The 17,505-nt window shown below is 38.6% G+C and overlaps 1 protein-coding gene and 1 long non-coding RNA gene across 2 annotated transcripts in view; both read left to right on the plus strand.

The window, feature by feature from the left end:
• The window catches only part of LOC124777570 (DC-STAMP domain-containing protein 2), a 254,458-nt gene that overhangs the window by 103,862 nt on the left and 133,091 nt on the right, over positions 1-17,505 (plus strand). The window contains exon 6 of the mRNA XM_047253029.1: positions 14,830-15,093. Within this exon, the coding sequence (XP_047108985.1) occupies positions 14,830-15,093 (264 nt within the window). The remainder of the gene's footprint in view (positions 1-14,829; positions 15,094-17,505) is intronic.
• Positions 549-1,956, plus strand: LOC124797312. The gene is made up of 2 exons (XR_007016882.1): positions 549-1,485; positions 1,577-1,956. It is a non-coding gene; the product is annotated as an uncharacterized LOC124797312 (long non-coding RNA).

Here is a 17,505-nt window from a genome sequence, read left to right on the forward strand (position 1 = left end):
CAAGTCTTCATTCAGGTGACACCACATTGGACAACTTACGTGTCAGTGATCATGAAATGACGATGAGGACAACACAACACTCAGTCCATGAGTGGAGGAAATCTCCAACCAAGCTAGATATCGAATCTGGGCTTGCAGCATGGTAGGCAAACACATTACCACTTCATAACACAATGTGTAATAACTGACAATAATGAACATAGTAGAACTAACATTTTATTGGCAGTCATATATAGTGTTGGTTTACACAACTCTTTTCCACCTTATCCACTTCTGCCTGGAGGCCTACTTTTCTTTGAGGTTATTTCTGAAATCAGTGAAGGTATTTTAAATCTGTCTTGTGACTCTAAGGAAATGAATATTTTTGTCACCTAATGTGTTTTGTTTTATTGAAATAAAATAACATCAGTGGTCTTAATGAAACACATATACCATTTGGCTTGCTTTGTCCATCTAAATACAGTTCATTACAAGAGATGTTGATGTTAGTACTTAAGATTTTTGCTCATATGTTTAGAAATACAGAAGTCCCTACATTTTTTTGTCAACTTATGTCTTTACTCACCCTTGAGATCTCAAAATTTGTCAGGGAAAAACGCAAAAACTTGTCTGGAAATGAGGGAATTTCACTTGGGGAAATGAAAATGCGCGTATGGCAGTGTTGGCTGGGAGGCCTCATACGGGGAAGTTCGGCTGCTGAGTGCAAGTCTTATTCCAGTCAACGCCACATCGGGCAACTTGCGTACCGGTGATGAGGATGAAATGATGATGAGGACAACACAACACTCAGCCCACGAGCGGAGAAAATTTCCGACCCGGCCGGGAATTGAACCCAGGCCTGCTTACATGGAAGGCAAGCACATTACCACCCAGCTAAGCAGGCAGACTCACTTGGGCAACCGTGCCTTAGTAACAAAATGACAGCAGAGGGAATAGAAACAGTAGTTACTACAGGTGATGCTGATGGTATAGTAGTGAGAAGTGCATTAGGTAAAGCAAACTGTCATGATAAATGGGAACATGTCGACTCAATTGTTTTACTGATTGCTTTTTCACTGCCAGGCACTAACATACGCTTCATGAACCCCGGTAACGGCAAGGCTGACTCCAAATTGTTCTCAACAAATAAACTCCAGCAACTTCCTTTTGCTGAAACCGTACTCATATCCATGCCTTTAGTGGGTGTGAAACAACCTCTGTCATTTACAACTAAAGCAAAGGAGAAATGGTTAAACTGTTAAGTAAGATCCTGGGGCAAATGAAGACAATGTCCAACATCTTCAATAACTCCTCAACACCAGCAGAGGAGGTGGCACAGGCTGGTGAGAAGATGTTGCTAGAAGTGCATCAAGCGAATGAATATCAGCAAGATTTAAATAAGCTCCAATATGATGCATTCTTAAAGGCATCAATGAAGCCAAAACCAGACCTTGCCTCACTACCGCTGAAGCTGAACACCAGCACTATTTTAGAGTTTATTTACAGGTAAATTGATTTTATTAATTGTCTGTTTTTATATAGTTATTTTTACAATGCCAATCTTGTTACTTACTGATGTTTGGTTACTTATTTACAGATACAACAGTGGCTCAGTAACCCCCTACTGCTGACTAAATGGGGATAGAAGCAAGGAGAGGACAGATCACTCCATCCATTGGTTACCAAGGACCCAGTAGCACCTGAAGCTATACTGAACAACATCTTTTGCAGATGTTCTACTGGGTGTGGGGGATGCTGAAAAGCAGGAATCATATCTTCAGTGGTCTGTGGCATGTGCCATGGTACATGTACAAATGGTGCACCATTGCTTGATCTTGAAGATGATGATGATGATGATACAGTTGTTGATTCTTGAAATAAACAAATTGAAGATAAGATGTTGTTTTATAATAACAAATGTATATTTTCTGTTATTTCCAAGTTCATTTGGCATTAAACATTAATTTTACACCATTACAACACTTTTTTTTAATTTAATTTAATTTTATTTATTTATTTTTTTTATTGTGGCTTTTACACGCCTTGAAATGCGGAAACTATTAGTCCTAGAGAAAAAATTAATAGGAGCTTTTTTGTAGGAAATTCAACATACTTTAATTTTGTACTAGGAAACAGTTTTGCTAGAAGCCATGGTTTTCGAGTTACTCAAGGAAAACATGAAAAAGTGCCCCCACCCCTACCCCCAGTGATCACACTCCTCAGGTCAGGATTTGTAGTATGTTGTTCATGACACTTCACCCTACCATTGTACAAAAATTTGCGACAACATGAATTTTGACTGGATTGTTTCACTCATATGCTTTGTCAACAAGAATTGTCCTATTTACAGAATAAGCAGTCCATATCATGATCATGATACAAGAAATAAACATGATCTCCACATAGATATAAGAAATCTCAGCATTATTGGAAAAGAAAGAGTACGTTATTCTAGCATATAAGTGTAAGATAAACTTCCGTGGCTCACCAAGGGCATAAAAACATCATGCCAGAGAAAAAGAGAACTGAAACTTCCTGGCAGCTTAAAACTGTGTGCCGGACTGAGACTTGAAATCTGGAGCTTTGCCTTTCGCAGCTACCCAAGCGCAACTCGCGACCCGTCCTCACAGCTTTACTGGCAAAGGTCCTGAGTTCAAGTCTCAGTTCAGCAAACAGTTTTAATCTACCAGGAAGTTTCATATTAGTGCACACACTGGTGCAGAGTGAAATTTTCATTCTGGAAACATCCCCCAGGCTGTAGCAAAGCTATGTCTCCAAAATGTCCTTTAGTTCAGGAATGCTAGTTCTGCAAATTTTGCAGGAGAGCTTCTGTGAAGTTTGGAAGGTAGGAGATGAGGTACTGGCAGAAGTAAAGCTGTGAGGATGGGTTATGAGTCGTGTTGCCAATGAAAGGCAAAGGTCCTGAGTTTGAGTCACGGTCTGGCACACAGTTTAAATCTGCCAGGAGGTTTCATACCAGCGCACACTCTGTAGCAGAGCGAAAATTTCACTCCGGAAACATCCCCAGGCTTTGGCAAAGCCATATCTCCGCAATATCCATTCTTCCAGGAGTGCTAGTTCTGCAAGTTTCACAGGAGAGCTTCTGTGAAATTTGGGAGGTAGGAGATGAGGTACAAGTGGAAGTAAAGCTGTGAGGACAGGTTGTGAGTCATGCTTGGGTAGCTCAGTTGGTGAAACACTTGCCTACAAAAGGCAGAGGTCCCGAGTTTGTGTCTCAATCTGGCACACAGTTTTAATCTGCCAGGAAATTACATACCAGTACACTCTCCACTGCAGAGTGAAAATTTCATTCTGAAAAAGAGAACTGATTATAATATCCAGAGAATTATAATCCTCTCCAGCTTAACTATTATTGGACATACTGTAAAATTTTAACAAAAGTAATTAGTAAATCAGAGGGTGTGTGGATAACTCCTGAAATTAGCTGTTCAAATAATAAAATCAGAACGATTTGGAATATGATAAAGAGGGAAACAGGAACTGCATCATCTGACAATGTAAGAACTGCTGTCCTAAAAATTAACTATTCAAAAATAGTTGATAGTAAACAGATAGCAGACACATTTAACGACCACTTTTTAACTATCACTTCTCTGATAGGTTGCAGTGGTGACCTAAGTGAAACTGCAGATAATCTGAAACTTTACCTCCCTGAAATTTCTGATGATATAAATGTATCACCCATAACTGTCAATGAAATCAAAAAAATAATTCACCCAATTTAAAAGTAAAAGATCTTCAGGTATAGATATCTGTAGCAAGCTTTTTAAAGCCTGCAGTAATGAAGTAAGTGTAGTATGTCTCACATTTGCAACACATCTTTCTGTGAAGGATTTGTTCCAGAGCCATTGTGAGACCTCTTTACAAGTCTGGCGATGCTATGGATGTCATGAATTATCATTCTGTCTCCCTGTTTACAACATTCTTGGAGTCTGTTAACAGTAAGAAGTCACCAGTTGATGTCTTCTGTGACATTTCCAATGCTTTTGATTGTGTAAACCACAAGATATTCTTAGAGAAGGCCTATCATTATGGAATCAAAGGGCCTGTAGGCAATTGGTTAAAATCATATCTCGAAGAGAGGGAACAAAAGGTGGTCCATATGGCTGCAACAATGGATCTCTTTATACAGCGACTTCTGAATGGGGCAAAAATACAGCATGGGGTTCCCCAGGGACCTGCCCCTGGACTCTTGCTGTTTTTAATATATGTTAGTGATCTACCCCTGTCCATTAGTAAAAAATGTGAATTCACAATGTTTGTTGCTGGTACATGCGTTGTGGTAGATAGGACGTCTGCTACTGATCTAGAGCCTCATGTTAATGACATACTCACAGAAGTTACAGCTGGGTTTATAATTGATTCTCTTTCAATTAATATTTAAAAAAACTAATTTAATTCAGTTCCACACTGAAAATAAAAATCCAGAAAACATAGTCATTGCACACGACAACCAGGTACTAGAACAGGTGCACTTCAGTAAATTCCTAGGGAATCATAAGGACAGTAGGCTGAACTGGGAACATTATGTGTCCCTGACTCTAAAAAGGCTGCCATCAGCAACTTTTGCTTTAAGAATCATCACTCATCTTTGGGACATCACCATTTTGAAATCAGCTTATTTTGGGTACTTTCACTCATTATTGAATTATGGTATAAACTCCTGGGTTAATTTCCCAGTCTAAAAAAAAAATCGTAACATCTCAGAAGAGAGTAGTCAGAATTATGTGTGGGATTTCTCTACGAACCGCATATAAAAAACTTCACACAGTTAGAAATGCTGACAACAACAAATCAGTACATATACCCACTGACGAACTTTGTCATTTAAAACTGTGCTCAGTGTCAAAAAAATTGTTCATCCTACAAATATAACACTAGAGGTAAAGATGATCTCCATTTCGAACTAAAAATTTTGTCACTTACACAGAAGGCAGTAAAGTATGCTGCTGTTAAGACTTTTAATGCACTGCCTAATTATATTAAATGTGCAGAGAAAATGAAATGCTATTCAGTTGTACGTTAAAGGCATACATGCTTGATCATCCACTGTAGTCCGTAGATGAATTCTTTTCCAGATATAATTAAAAGTTCCTATATACACCTTAATGCACTTCTTGAATAAAAAAGTATATCTTGTTATTCAGTTATTAGATGAAAGATACAATACTATGGTAATATTAGACAGTGAATTACAATACTAGATAAATGCTAGTTGATAAATAAGAAAAATTGATGCTTACTATTATTGTACTATGTTATTATAATTCTGTAGTACGAGGGCGGTTCAGAAAGTAACCTCCGATTGGTCACAGTGCGGGTTGTGGGGGGAGTAGCGACACCATCTGTGCGTTCACGCACTCAACAGGTCAGTCGGCATCAAGCCGTGGTCGAGTGAACGTCGTACCTGCGCTAGTTTAGTTTTTGTGGCAGTTTGAAATGTGTGGTGCAATAGAAAACCCCGCCAAATGTGAAGTGCGTGCTGTCATAAGGTTTTTTACAGCCAAAGGATATTCTGCAGCAGCTATTCATCGTGAGCTTTGTGCCGTGTACGGACCAAGAGTTATGAGTGAAGGAGTTGTCCGTGAATGGGTACGTTTATTTAAAAGTGGACGAGAAAACGTTCATGATGAAGAGAGGAGTGGTAGACCATCATTGGTGACTGACGAACTCGTTCAGACAGTTGATGCAAAAGTTCGTGAAAATCGACGTTTCTCAATGTCGGAGTTGTCTACTGGTTTTCCACAGATTTCTAAGACTCTCTTGTACGAGATAGTGACAGCAAGATTGGGTTACCGTAAGTTCTGTGCACGATGGGTGCCCAAAATTCTTCCTGACCACCACAAAACTCAAAGAATGGCCTCTGCATTAGACTTTCTGTCACGTTATGAGGACGAAGGAGAACCATTGTTAAACAGAATCGTGACCGGTGACGAAACCTGGATTAAGTACGTGAACCCTGAGACAAAAGAACAATCAAAGATGTGGGCACATTCAAATTCGCCTACCAAACCAAGAAAAGCCTCGCAAGATTTTTCTGCCAGAAAACTGATGGCAACGGTGTTTTGGGATGCCAAAGGGGTGTTGTTGGTTGAATTCATGGAATGTGGTATGACCATTAATCAAGACGTGTACTGTGAAACAATAAAAAAGTTACGACGGGCTATACAGAACAAACGCCGTGGTATGCTGACTTCCGGTATCGTTTTTTTGCACGATAACGCCCGTCCTCACTCTGCTCGCAGAACAACGGCCGTTCTTGAGTCCTTCAAGTGGGACGTTATCAACCATCCACCTTACAGCCCAGACCTGGCGCCAAGTGATTATCACCTCTTCATGCATTTGAAGAAATGGCTCGGGTCACAGCGGTTTGATGACGACGAAGAGCTCAAAGATACAGTCACAGGCTGGCTCCAGGCACAAGCGGGTGATTTTTATGCAGAAGGAATTTCAAAGCTTGTGAAGAGATACGATAAGTGCCTCAATCGCTATGGAGACTATGTAGAAAAATAGTGCAAAGATGTAGTTGTAAGATGTATATATTAAAATATTTTTATTTAACTTGGTGTATTTGTTTAAATCAACCGGAGGTTACTTTCTGAGCGGCCCTCGTATTTATTGCATTTGTATTGACACATTCCACATCCAAGCAAATTACTCACGTGTGTGAATCCATGGAAAGTGCATACCAAATAAATGAATAAATAACTCCATTTCATGCCGAATCAGTCATTGGGGATATGAATAAATTAAAAAAAAAGAAAGACAGCTAAAACTTTATCTTTTTGATATCTCTTTCTCTTCGTTACAGAATTTTTTGACAGTGTTGAATACTTTATGATCTGTGGTTAATTTTAAGCATTACTATGTGAACTTATTATGCAGTACCTGTATACCACATATTGCCAGAATGCTTTGTATGTAAATTAGAGTGTAAGCCTTATACTTAATTTGTGTGACTGTTATTACTACAGTTTATCAGAGTTATTATCTGAGCACTTAGACCTCATTCTTCATGAATCTGTTTACACACAATATAGATTGTAAACCTTATGACTGAAAGGCAATAGATTATAGAGCCTAGGAATAGATTATTGAAGCTGGGAGGGTCTTAGGATGAAATCATATGTTTGAGCATTTCAAAACAGCTGTTGTTGCTAGGAAAAGTGATGGTTTTGATGCAACCATACCTATTGTGCTAACTAGTAGCATGATGGCTATGCTGGGTGTCCAACAAGGATAAGGCATGTGGGGAAATGAACTATTAATTAGAAGTTGCATAAGGATAGACTGAGCTATTTCATTGATACGATGAGTGTCAGAATATCACTTTTGGAATGGCCAGAGTAACTTTGTACGGGATATCTTATTTTGAAGGATTACAAAAAGTAGTCAAAGTTGTGGTAGGACATTGAAATTCAGCCAATTCAGTCCATCTTGCCCTAGTGCTATAAGAGTAGTCCTCCTGTCCGTGGAGGCCATGGCAAAACTTTCTGTAAATTGCAGTTGGACCTGAGGATGGCACTAAAAAGCATGAACTGTGCTTAAATCTTGTGAATGAGGGTAACTTCTTCAGCACTTTAGCTGCCAAAGGGAGCTGGGGATGTCCTATGAACCTAAGTAACAGGCATCATTTAGCGAGATGGTGCAGTGGTTAGCACACTGGACTTGCATTGGGAGGACGACAGTTCAAAACCCTCATCCAGCCATCCTGATTTAGGTTTTTGGTGATTTCCCTAAATCATGACTTCAGCCAAATGCTGGGATGGTTTATTTGAAAGGGCATGGTTGACTTCCTTCTCCATCCTTCCTTAATCTGATAGGACCGATGACCTCGCTGTTTGCTCCCCTCCCCAAAATCAACCAACCAACCATCATTTTGGCACCAGTATGAGCTGGCTGCAGCCACTGCATTCAGAAATGGTCATTGTTACACATGTGAAAGAATCTGATCAACTGACAGCATGTAATACTCTGTCTGCCAAAAATGGTGAACCACCCAGGAGATGTAGTCAGATGTCAATGTAATTTTGTACACATACATAGCGACAACAGGTATATGAATTATCAGAGTTGCAATTCTCTGCAGCAACCAGAACAGCCATCAGAGTGCATTGGTGTTGCTCATGTTTAGTGCTGTTGCTAGGACTCGTAGGGTATATAAGAGGCATGAACAGTATCAGATGTTGAGTGATTACTGTGAAGGATGTGGAGATGCTGTGCTCTCATTTGACACAGTGTTATCAGCATCTGACAGCGTTAGAAAAGGGTTTGATTGGTCTTAAGTTGTCTGGTTGGTTGATCATGCAATATCCACATTTGTGGGACATTCGGATATGACAGTGCCCTGATATTGAACAGCTTGGGAAAGTGAGGGCAATTATACTTGTTGTCAAGACGATGCTTATATTCTGCACCATGCACCTCATAAACCTTTCACATCTGCACCAGCCATCCAAGAACAATAACAGACACATTGCAACATTCATGTGAGATCTTGCACCATTAGTTGGACTCTGCCAGCAGCTGGACTAGGGAAATACTGCCCATTGCATAGGCTGGTGTTAACTAGAGGCGTGCATTATGCACCACAACAAGAGCTGGCCCACTTTGGACAGGCCAGCTCCCCTAGTGGCTTTGGCCCAGTACAGCCCAGTTTGCGAGGACCCGCCTGTCCCAGGCCAGTACGCTGGGCTCTGCTGTACTCGACCTGATCAGCATGCTGCCGAGCAGATAGCAGTTTGTGTATCGCAACGCTGGAGGCTGCACTTGCCGAGTGACCCACTAGCTTAAGGAGACAGTGCCACTCGTCTTCAGGTGGGAAGACCACTTGTCTGTGCACTACCTTGAACTGTCACTGACTTGGTCAAAGTTAAGAAGAAATAAAAATTACTGATCATCAGAATTGTTTCTTTTTTTTTTCTTAAAACAAACTGTTAACATTCAGTTTCTTGCAGTGCCTTGTGAGAATTAAGTTGTGGGAGTCCGCGAGTATTTCATTTTATTTGCACCTAACACAAGGTGTGATGGTCTGGTAAACATAGTTGTTGAGGATATCCAAGTTAAGTGTATGAAAAATAAACCAACAGTTATCGTAAACATGTTTTACATGTTGTGACTGACTGTATGAGCTTGGGTGGCAGAAATGACAAGGAGAACATCTCAGGCTTGTGATGTGAAACTGCTACTTGGTTCAGCATGTGGTTCTCCAGTCATCATCCCAGGAAGTTGGTGGAAATGGTGTGCCCTGATCCACAGAGAATACAGCACATTCACAGATTTTTTTTTATCTGTGTCAGCTGAAAAATCTGATTGATTAAAAAAAAGGACAGCTACCATTACAATTTTGTATGTAGTAGCATTTAACACATAGAACCAGTTTTTGTTAATTATTTTTAATTAGTATTGTTTAAGTTGGCTGCTGTGTGGTGGAATTTATCTACCAAGAGCTACTACACTGACAAGTAATCCCTTCAGTGCAAGGTCGCAAGTTCAGTCTTTAGTAAGACTCATTTGAAAGAGTTGTGTTAATAATTGGATGGGAAAAATATTAGCTGCTAATGACTCACTGTGAGCATCAATAGGATGACAGAAAATGAGCGTCTGAGAGTTGTAGAGATCGACCTTCTAGGGGATGTTGTATAGCACTTCACAAAATGGACATCATCAACAGTCAAGAAATGTTCCAAACAAACCATTAACTTGCACAACACCAGCACCGTGAACACCAAATGAAAAATGGCATGTCACAGTGATCACAAAAAATCATCAAGATTGAAGACAAACTCCTTGGAAATTACAAACCATGCAGGACTTTCAGCGAGGTATCTAATGCAAAAGGAATCATATTGGTGTAAAGGGATGATGAGAACTTATGGAATGGGATGGCACGTAACCTAATGTGAAACAGTCTGTCATGGAATTTACCGTCTGTCATGGAATTTACTGTGAAACTGGCTATCCTTTAAGGCATAACTTCAGGAAATGTGATAATATGTTATATAGACATGAAAGATGCAAACATCCATAAGCTGAATTGTGTCCAATGATTCCAGATGCTACAAATTGCAATGTCACACATTTTTCAGAAGGGATAGTTTGCTCTAAAAGAGTATTGTCATGGATAACATGATTTGTCCTGTATCTTCTGCACTTCATGTACAGAAAATATGGGGTGTCAGATCCCATAAACATCATTGGCCTTTTGCAACCTCACACTTGAGGGGTTCCTTGTGAGTGTAAATGTACATGCACTGTGAACATTATTCTGTCACAAATAAAAGACTGGGAAGTTACTGAGTATATTATGGATCAACATCAGGACATTCAGGTAGCCAAAGGAAAGAAGTACTCGGAGGATATACCTCAGGAGGATTTATGGATTGAAAGTGTCTCAAGCTTTAAGTGATAGCCTCCACTTCCAAAAGCTTTTGGTTTTATTCAGATGTGCCGCATCATGTTAACAGAGTGCTTTTTACCTAAGTACACCATTGTGAAAGACTTCATAGACCTCTCTAGCCACCAATTGCTTGTTTAGAATTATGTCACAATAGCTATTGCAAGGCAAGTTTGTCCAAATTACACTGCATTTTGGCAAAAGAAGCAAAATTAAACCTCTCAAAAAGAGAAACATAGCATTACTCATAACTGGTGATGCTGCTTCAAATGAGAAAAGGTTAACAATTCAGACAAAAATAACATGCCAATTATGCTGCAGTTTTGGGAGAATCTCATAACACATCATATTTTTAATAGTGTGCGACTGAAATGGACACTTAAGAAAGGATTTCCTGTCTCTTCTTCAGGTGAGAAATATGAAAGTAATTTGCAGCAAATAGCATACTATATTTTTGTTCCAACCTTCTTCTCATTAATTGTCTGTTGATGTATTAAAGATAGATTATACATATTTGTAATCGATTTTAACATTAATGAGTAGTCTCAAGCAGTTCATAAAGTAATGAATATTATGTTTTTGTGACTTTGTTTTCCACAGACAGACAGGCACCAGATTTGTTATTTCTGATAGAACTACTCCGCATTTTTGCTGCAGAGTAGAACTGACCTAATAAAATTGTTTCATAATTCTGAAGCTATGGACTCATCAACAACTTGCAGAACCTTGCCAGCTATTCACCGAATTCAGTATTTCTGATGAATTGAAATATATTTGTAGTTAGAAGATTCTCTATCCAGGGACGGGAATGGAAAGATGTACAGTGTTTGCTGTACTTTTTCATATGTCAAATGATACTGAGATGTAGAGAGAAAATCCTTCTGTAAATTTCATTCCCAGCTGTCATTATTAAAGATAGGTTGGGTTACAGAATAGAGAAAACCTTTTTGTGTTGATTTGCTGTGACATAAGAGAAGAAATTTCATTTATTTTCATGCTATCAGATTCTCTTTTCACTAGTGGTCAGTGACTTTTTTTTTTACAAATGACAGTATTGGACTGAAAAAATAAGTAAATAAAAACTGTAGCTTTGGCTGCATCTATGTAGATTAGAAAAATCCATATGTTAACAATAAGGCGAAATACTCTCCTCATCGTGTGCTATCACATGCTAAAATCTCGTTTTGATATCTTGAGCAATTTAAGAGATATGAGGTACGCTATTAATGTTTCATTCTCATGCATGAGTGGTCAGAAATGAACATGATACATATTTTCCAATTTTTTGAGATTAGAAACACATAGAGACCTCCTGGAAAGTCTAAAGGAAAATTCAATATCTTAGCTAAATTTCATTTCCAGAAACATATGGTGTTATATGCACCAAATGCAAAATCATAGCTACATGTATTTTTCATTATTTTTTTCAGGCTTAATCTGGTGCAAAAATCTTACAAGAAAAATACAGATAAGTGCGAGTAGCATTCATGCACTGAGGATTTTGAACAAAATTAATTATGTATATAGATAGTTCATCCATCCTGGGAATCAATCATTTCAATGCTTTTTGTTTGTTATTGATATCAATACTGTCGAGACAACAAAATATGTGACATAAATAGCTGTATCTTTTGATTGCACCGACATAGAAGGTCCGATATTTTACATCACCTAGAGACCATAGGTTCTAGCGTGTGCGTGAATTTCAACTTGATTCATACATGATCAGAGGGTACCTTGTACCACTACTAATCATTTTCATGTTCCATTCCCAAATAGAGAAAGGGAAAAATTACTGCCAATATGCCCCATACAAGCACGAATTTCATTTATCAGTAGAACCGTTCTGCCGTCAGTTGCAAGTGCTGTTCTCTTAACAGTCAGATAGCAGAGAGACAGACAGACAACAAAGTGATCAAATAGAGGTCCCAATTTTACCGATTGAGGATGGAAACCTAAAAAATGAGCTCTCAGATTTCTACTTCTTGCTTCTTACAGATGTGATGTTTTGTGATCGTTATTTTTTAATTATATTTCACTAAATCCATTGTATCAGAATATAAAAGTACTTCTGACTGTTTATGCTTTAGCAGAATAGATCTTGCAATCTTGGATTACCCTACACACTTAGGTAGGTTATGTGGAACTTTGTGACCCTTAAGGATGTGGTTGATATGAGTGCTGTAAATGTAGCTTAGGGAGCAAACATTGCAGCCCGGGCCTGGCTGCAGCTTGCAAGCAACAGATGGGCAAGCTGGATGGCTGAACATGCTAGCCACAGCTGGGTGTCAGCATGGGGCTGACCTGGACTGAGGCCGGCTGGCAGGCCAGTGAGCTGACAACCTACCTGGAACAGGCCAACCTGCCTGTAGTGGACTGCAGTGGGCCAGCAATCCACTGCACGTGGCTCTGTTGTTAACACCACGACACAGATGGCTGTCCTTGGAGTAATACTGTGAGCAGGAACCATCTACATCTATGTACATTCTTCATAAGCCATTGCATGGTGCGTATCAGAGGGAACCTTGTACCACTATTAATCATTTTTCTGTTCCATTAATAATTAGGGCAAGGGAAAAATTACTGCTTATATGCCACTGTGCAAGCACGAATTTCACGTATCTTGTCTTCATTGACCCTACATAAAATGTACACTGGCTACAGTATAATGATTCAGCAATCAGCTGCTTGTGCCATTCCCTGAATTTTCTCAATAGTGCTTCATGAAAAGAAAGTCATCTTCTCTCCAGGGGTTCCCATTTGAGCTCATGAAGGATCACCATAATACTCTCATGTTGACTGAACCTACTGGTAACAAATCTAGCACCACGTCTCTGAATTGCATCAATGCTTTCCTGTAATCCAACGTAGGGGGTCCCCAAACATTTGAACAGTACTCAAGAATAGGTTACACGAAAGTTCTGTGCCATGTTCTTTTAATGCTGATAAATGGCATCAATTTGTGTCCAGTGATGATTGCAGTTATGCACCATCTCACCTAGTATGATGTGATCTGGGAGGAGGTTCCATTCTTCCAATAATTTGAAGAGGTACAGTGGTGTTTCCACTGGTGTCAGGTATGGGAAGATATCGGGTATGACTTCAGCTCAGGGCTGGTAGCGATTGAGGGAACTTCGATGGCACAATTGTACATCATGGACATCCTGTATCCTTAAGTTTTACCTGTCAATTGACAGTGTCATGTCGCCACTTTTCAACAGAACAATGCTTGTCCACACACAGCATATGTCTCTATGAACTGTCTGCATGACAGTGCACGCATGCCACCAAGAATCCTAGATCTTTCCCCCATAGAACATGTGTGGGACCAACTCACACTACATCTCCGACAAAGAGCCAGAATTGTGGACCAATTACAACAATTGTGAGTCAGTTTGCTTCAGGACAGGCTGCAATGCTTTTGTGACACCCCTCTCAACTGAATCAGTGCAAGCATCTGGACTAGAGGGGGCACAGTGTTGTGCTGAAAAGTGGGCTCAAGCTGCTAAGTTCTTTGTAGATTTGACTCAGTTTCATGATCACTACAGTAAAGTTACATAGCTTCTCAACTTGTGAAGTTTCATTTCATTTCTTCCACCCCATCTGAGTGCATCACGTTTTTGGTCAGGCAGAATGTGTAAGGCAAACCAAATGTGTTGTACAAACAAAGTACTGTGACTGCTGTTTGTGAAGCTGCTGAACTTGATTGGTGATCTACTGGACTACATTTCAGATGGTCACCTATTTGTTCAAATTAGGTGACAATGGCACATGTGGTGGTGTGGAGCCACACCCCTGCAGAATTTATACACTAGAGCCTATCTCTTAAAAACACACAACAACCAAAGAAAGTACAAAATAAATCACTAAAGCAAAATGAAAACAAGAAAATATTTTATATTTGCTATCTCTTGCACATAATAAGTAAAAGTAAACTACATGCTAGTTACATACCAAGTACTGCTGCAGCTGATACAATTACTGTGAAAACTGATGCACTGCTGAAATGAGGAAGGAGTGTCTACTCCCATATTCATAGCCCCATCTTCTGCTGTTTCTTCGTCTTCAAGCCTCTCACCTGTCCTAAGGTGTGCAACTTTAATATTCACCCTGCCCACTCCATTGGCAAATTTATTCACTCAAGGGAGACTGTAGCATCACAAAAGTGCATGGCGTCTGTGTGCCTCTGACAAAAATCAAGGATTGAAAACAGCACTACATTGTCACAAGCCTTCTGTATGTCTCTTTGTACTGTTCATTATTCCTGCTATATGCTGAATGAATAATTTTTCTCATATTAATTGTAGTGTAGGAAATAAGTCATTGCTAAATTATTGATATTATGTGCTACTAAAATCTTCATGTGTTAAAGTGACAAAATTATTTATAAATACATTGGTTCAAGTTATTTTAACTTTCATAACTTGTTGTAGTGCAAGTCATCAAGAGTGCTGCAAGCTGGTTAGGTAGTATTATCAACATCTGCAATAAGGAACTTGGAACCCCATTTGAACGCTGCATGCGTGTATTTGAGCCAGCCATTTCTGACTGTGTGGCTGCACTTGGACCTCTTTTCTCTTGGCTTTGCTCAATTGTGTATGTAGGACAGGCCTTATGTTTTATCTTCAAGGTCTTGGATCTAATATGTGCCTTGGTTGATCTCATTAAAGACACAGTCACTGGACCAATAAAGAAAAGTAAGTTTTGTGATTGTCAACAAATGGGCACCAATTACAATTAATACATTATTAAATGTAATATAGATAGTAACTTCAAAACTTTGGTCTTTTGTTCGTTATTCCTTTGCCCCTTTTTTATCATTGAGTTAGTTGTTTATGGTAGATCTTGAATTTATAGATACAAAATCTGATTGGAAACATTTCTTTCAATATTACTGATGGTTAAAATGTCTATCATGTTAGCAGAATTCCCAATTATTATCTGATGAAATAGCTTCTTATACTTCAGTAGCTTGTGAACTGTTCCAATATGAATAGGATCGTAAGATGGGGGAACATAAAACCATAGCTTTTGCTAGTACAAGTCTTAAATAAATGTGAACTCAAATATACAACCATAGAGAACAGGTTGTTATATAGAGCAAACAAAAGATTCAGATGCTAATTTGGGGTTCTAAGATCATAGTATTGAAAGTAGATTGCTACATAGCAGATTAATGTGATAACAGATTAATGCATTCCTTCAGGAGTATCACATAGAGATTAAGTGTATAAAATATTCATTTTTTTCTATGAAATTCTTAGCTGTAATTTCTATCCGTGATGAGGTAAGATGTTAGCATTATTAACAAAACAAGATGTAAAGGTTAGTGACTATTTTCAGGAAAAATGACAATGATGTGAACAGACAATACCATTATTAGAAGAAAATTCTATGTGGTCAATAATCAAAGATGCTCTATTTAGGAATTAATGGGAGAGCAAAGTCAAGTGGAAGTTATGTATTCCACAAACAGTAGCAAACGATTTCCTATGGCTCATACACAAAGGAATTTGCATTTTGGAATACGTAAATATATCAAATCTATGAATCAAAAATCTAAATAGAAATGTAAGGAGCACATGAAGAACACGTGAGGTGTGCCAAAAATTTGAGGAGGATAATATTAAACTATCTTACAAATTGTACCTCATAATTTCTAAAGCTTAGCGTGATCTTAGTGCAGCAGATTTTTTTGGCCAATTAAAACAAGGTAGAGGAGGGGTAACATATATTTTTGTCCTTATTGAATTTTGGTTGAAATATATAAAACTATATCCAAATAAACAAGAAAAAGTGGCCAGAGTAATAAACTGCTTAAGAGAATACTTTGTAGATATAAGTAAACCACACAGATTATTAGCATATAATGGCTCACAATTCACAAGTAACAGTTTTAAGGAATTTCTAGCTTAGGAGGGTGTTAAACATATGACAGTAGCAAAATACTATCCGCAACTGAACCCTTGTGAACGTATAACGAAAGAAATAGGACAGTTATGGAGAACGCATTGTTCTGAAAGATATACTACTTGGACTCAGAGGATTCCTGGGTTTTAGATGATAATATACGAATTCTCACAAATTCTACAGGACTATCACCAGTGGAGGTGATGAATAAAAAGTTTATTGGAGAACCTATATTAAAAATATTCAAATGGCCACAGAATTAGAAGAATTACATAGGATAGTAGATGACAGTCTACATAGGCAAGTGGAATTCTGGGTGAATAAATATAATGGAAAGGCAAATGCACCTTTCTTTAACACAGATGAATTAGTACTAGCTAAGGATTATCATCAAAGATCGAATGTAAAGAAAGAGATGATGTAACATTTCTGAGATATTGTGGACCTTTTAGAGTAATGAGTGTACCACATTCACAAGTAGTGTTTCTGGTAGACTCTAAAATGGAGCAAGAGATAGGACTGTATGAGATTGATACAATAAAGAAATTTAAGACCTCAAGAGAATGTGCCATTTTTGCAGATTAGGCAGATCGATGACCACCAGGTTCCAAGTTAGCTGCTTCATTACTTCATGTTAAGTTTTCCGTGAAGCAATTTATTTGGCTTCAATTATCCTCTTGATTATATTTTACATCCCTCTATTACTGGTCTACTTTACATCATGAAAGTAAAAGCGAAAGCCTGTTATTTGGACATAAAGAGTATGAAATATGAAAATAATGATTATAAGGTCCATTTGAGTACATGTAAAGTAATTTTTTATATTTTATACATAGGATTTTCTTCTTTTCCTGTTCTCTTATAAACAGTCATTCGGCTTTGTATATCTTTCATAGGGGTATTTGGTCATATAAGGTGCTAAACATGTAATGCAAACTGTTAAGTACGGAGGGACTTACAGTCCAATATATACGTTTCACAGTGGTGAAATATTGTGAGGGGCCTTTGCATACAGACATGTTGACTAGCATGTAGTTATCAATCTCTACTAGCTACTCATGGGGGTGTAGTTACGATCCATTCTGTAGAGCATGCCAACTGCATTTTGTCACACGGCATCTCGGTGAGGAACCCATCAGGAAGGGTACCTTGGGGTAGAGGTTGGTATGGGAGCCTGTCTTTGGTAATCTTGTCTTCTT

Source organism: Schistocerca piceifrons, chromosome 1 (assembly GCF_021461385.2).
Source record: "Schistocerca piceifrons isolate TAMUIC-IGC-003096 chromosome 1, iqSchPice1.1, whole genome shotgun sequence".
In the NCBI taxonomy this organism is placed as follows: domain Eukaryota; kingdom Metazoa; phylum Arthropoda; class Insecta; order Orthoptera; family Acrididae; genus Schistocerca; species Schistocerca piceifrons.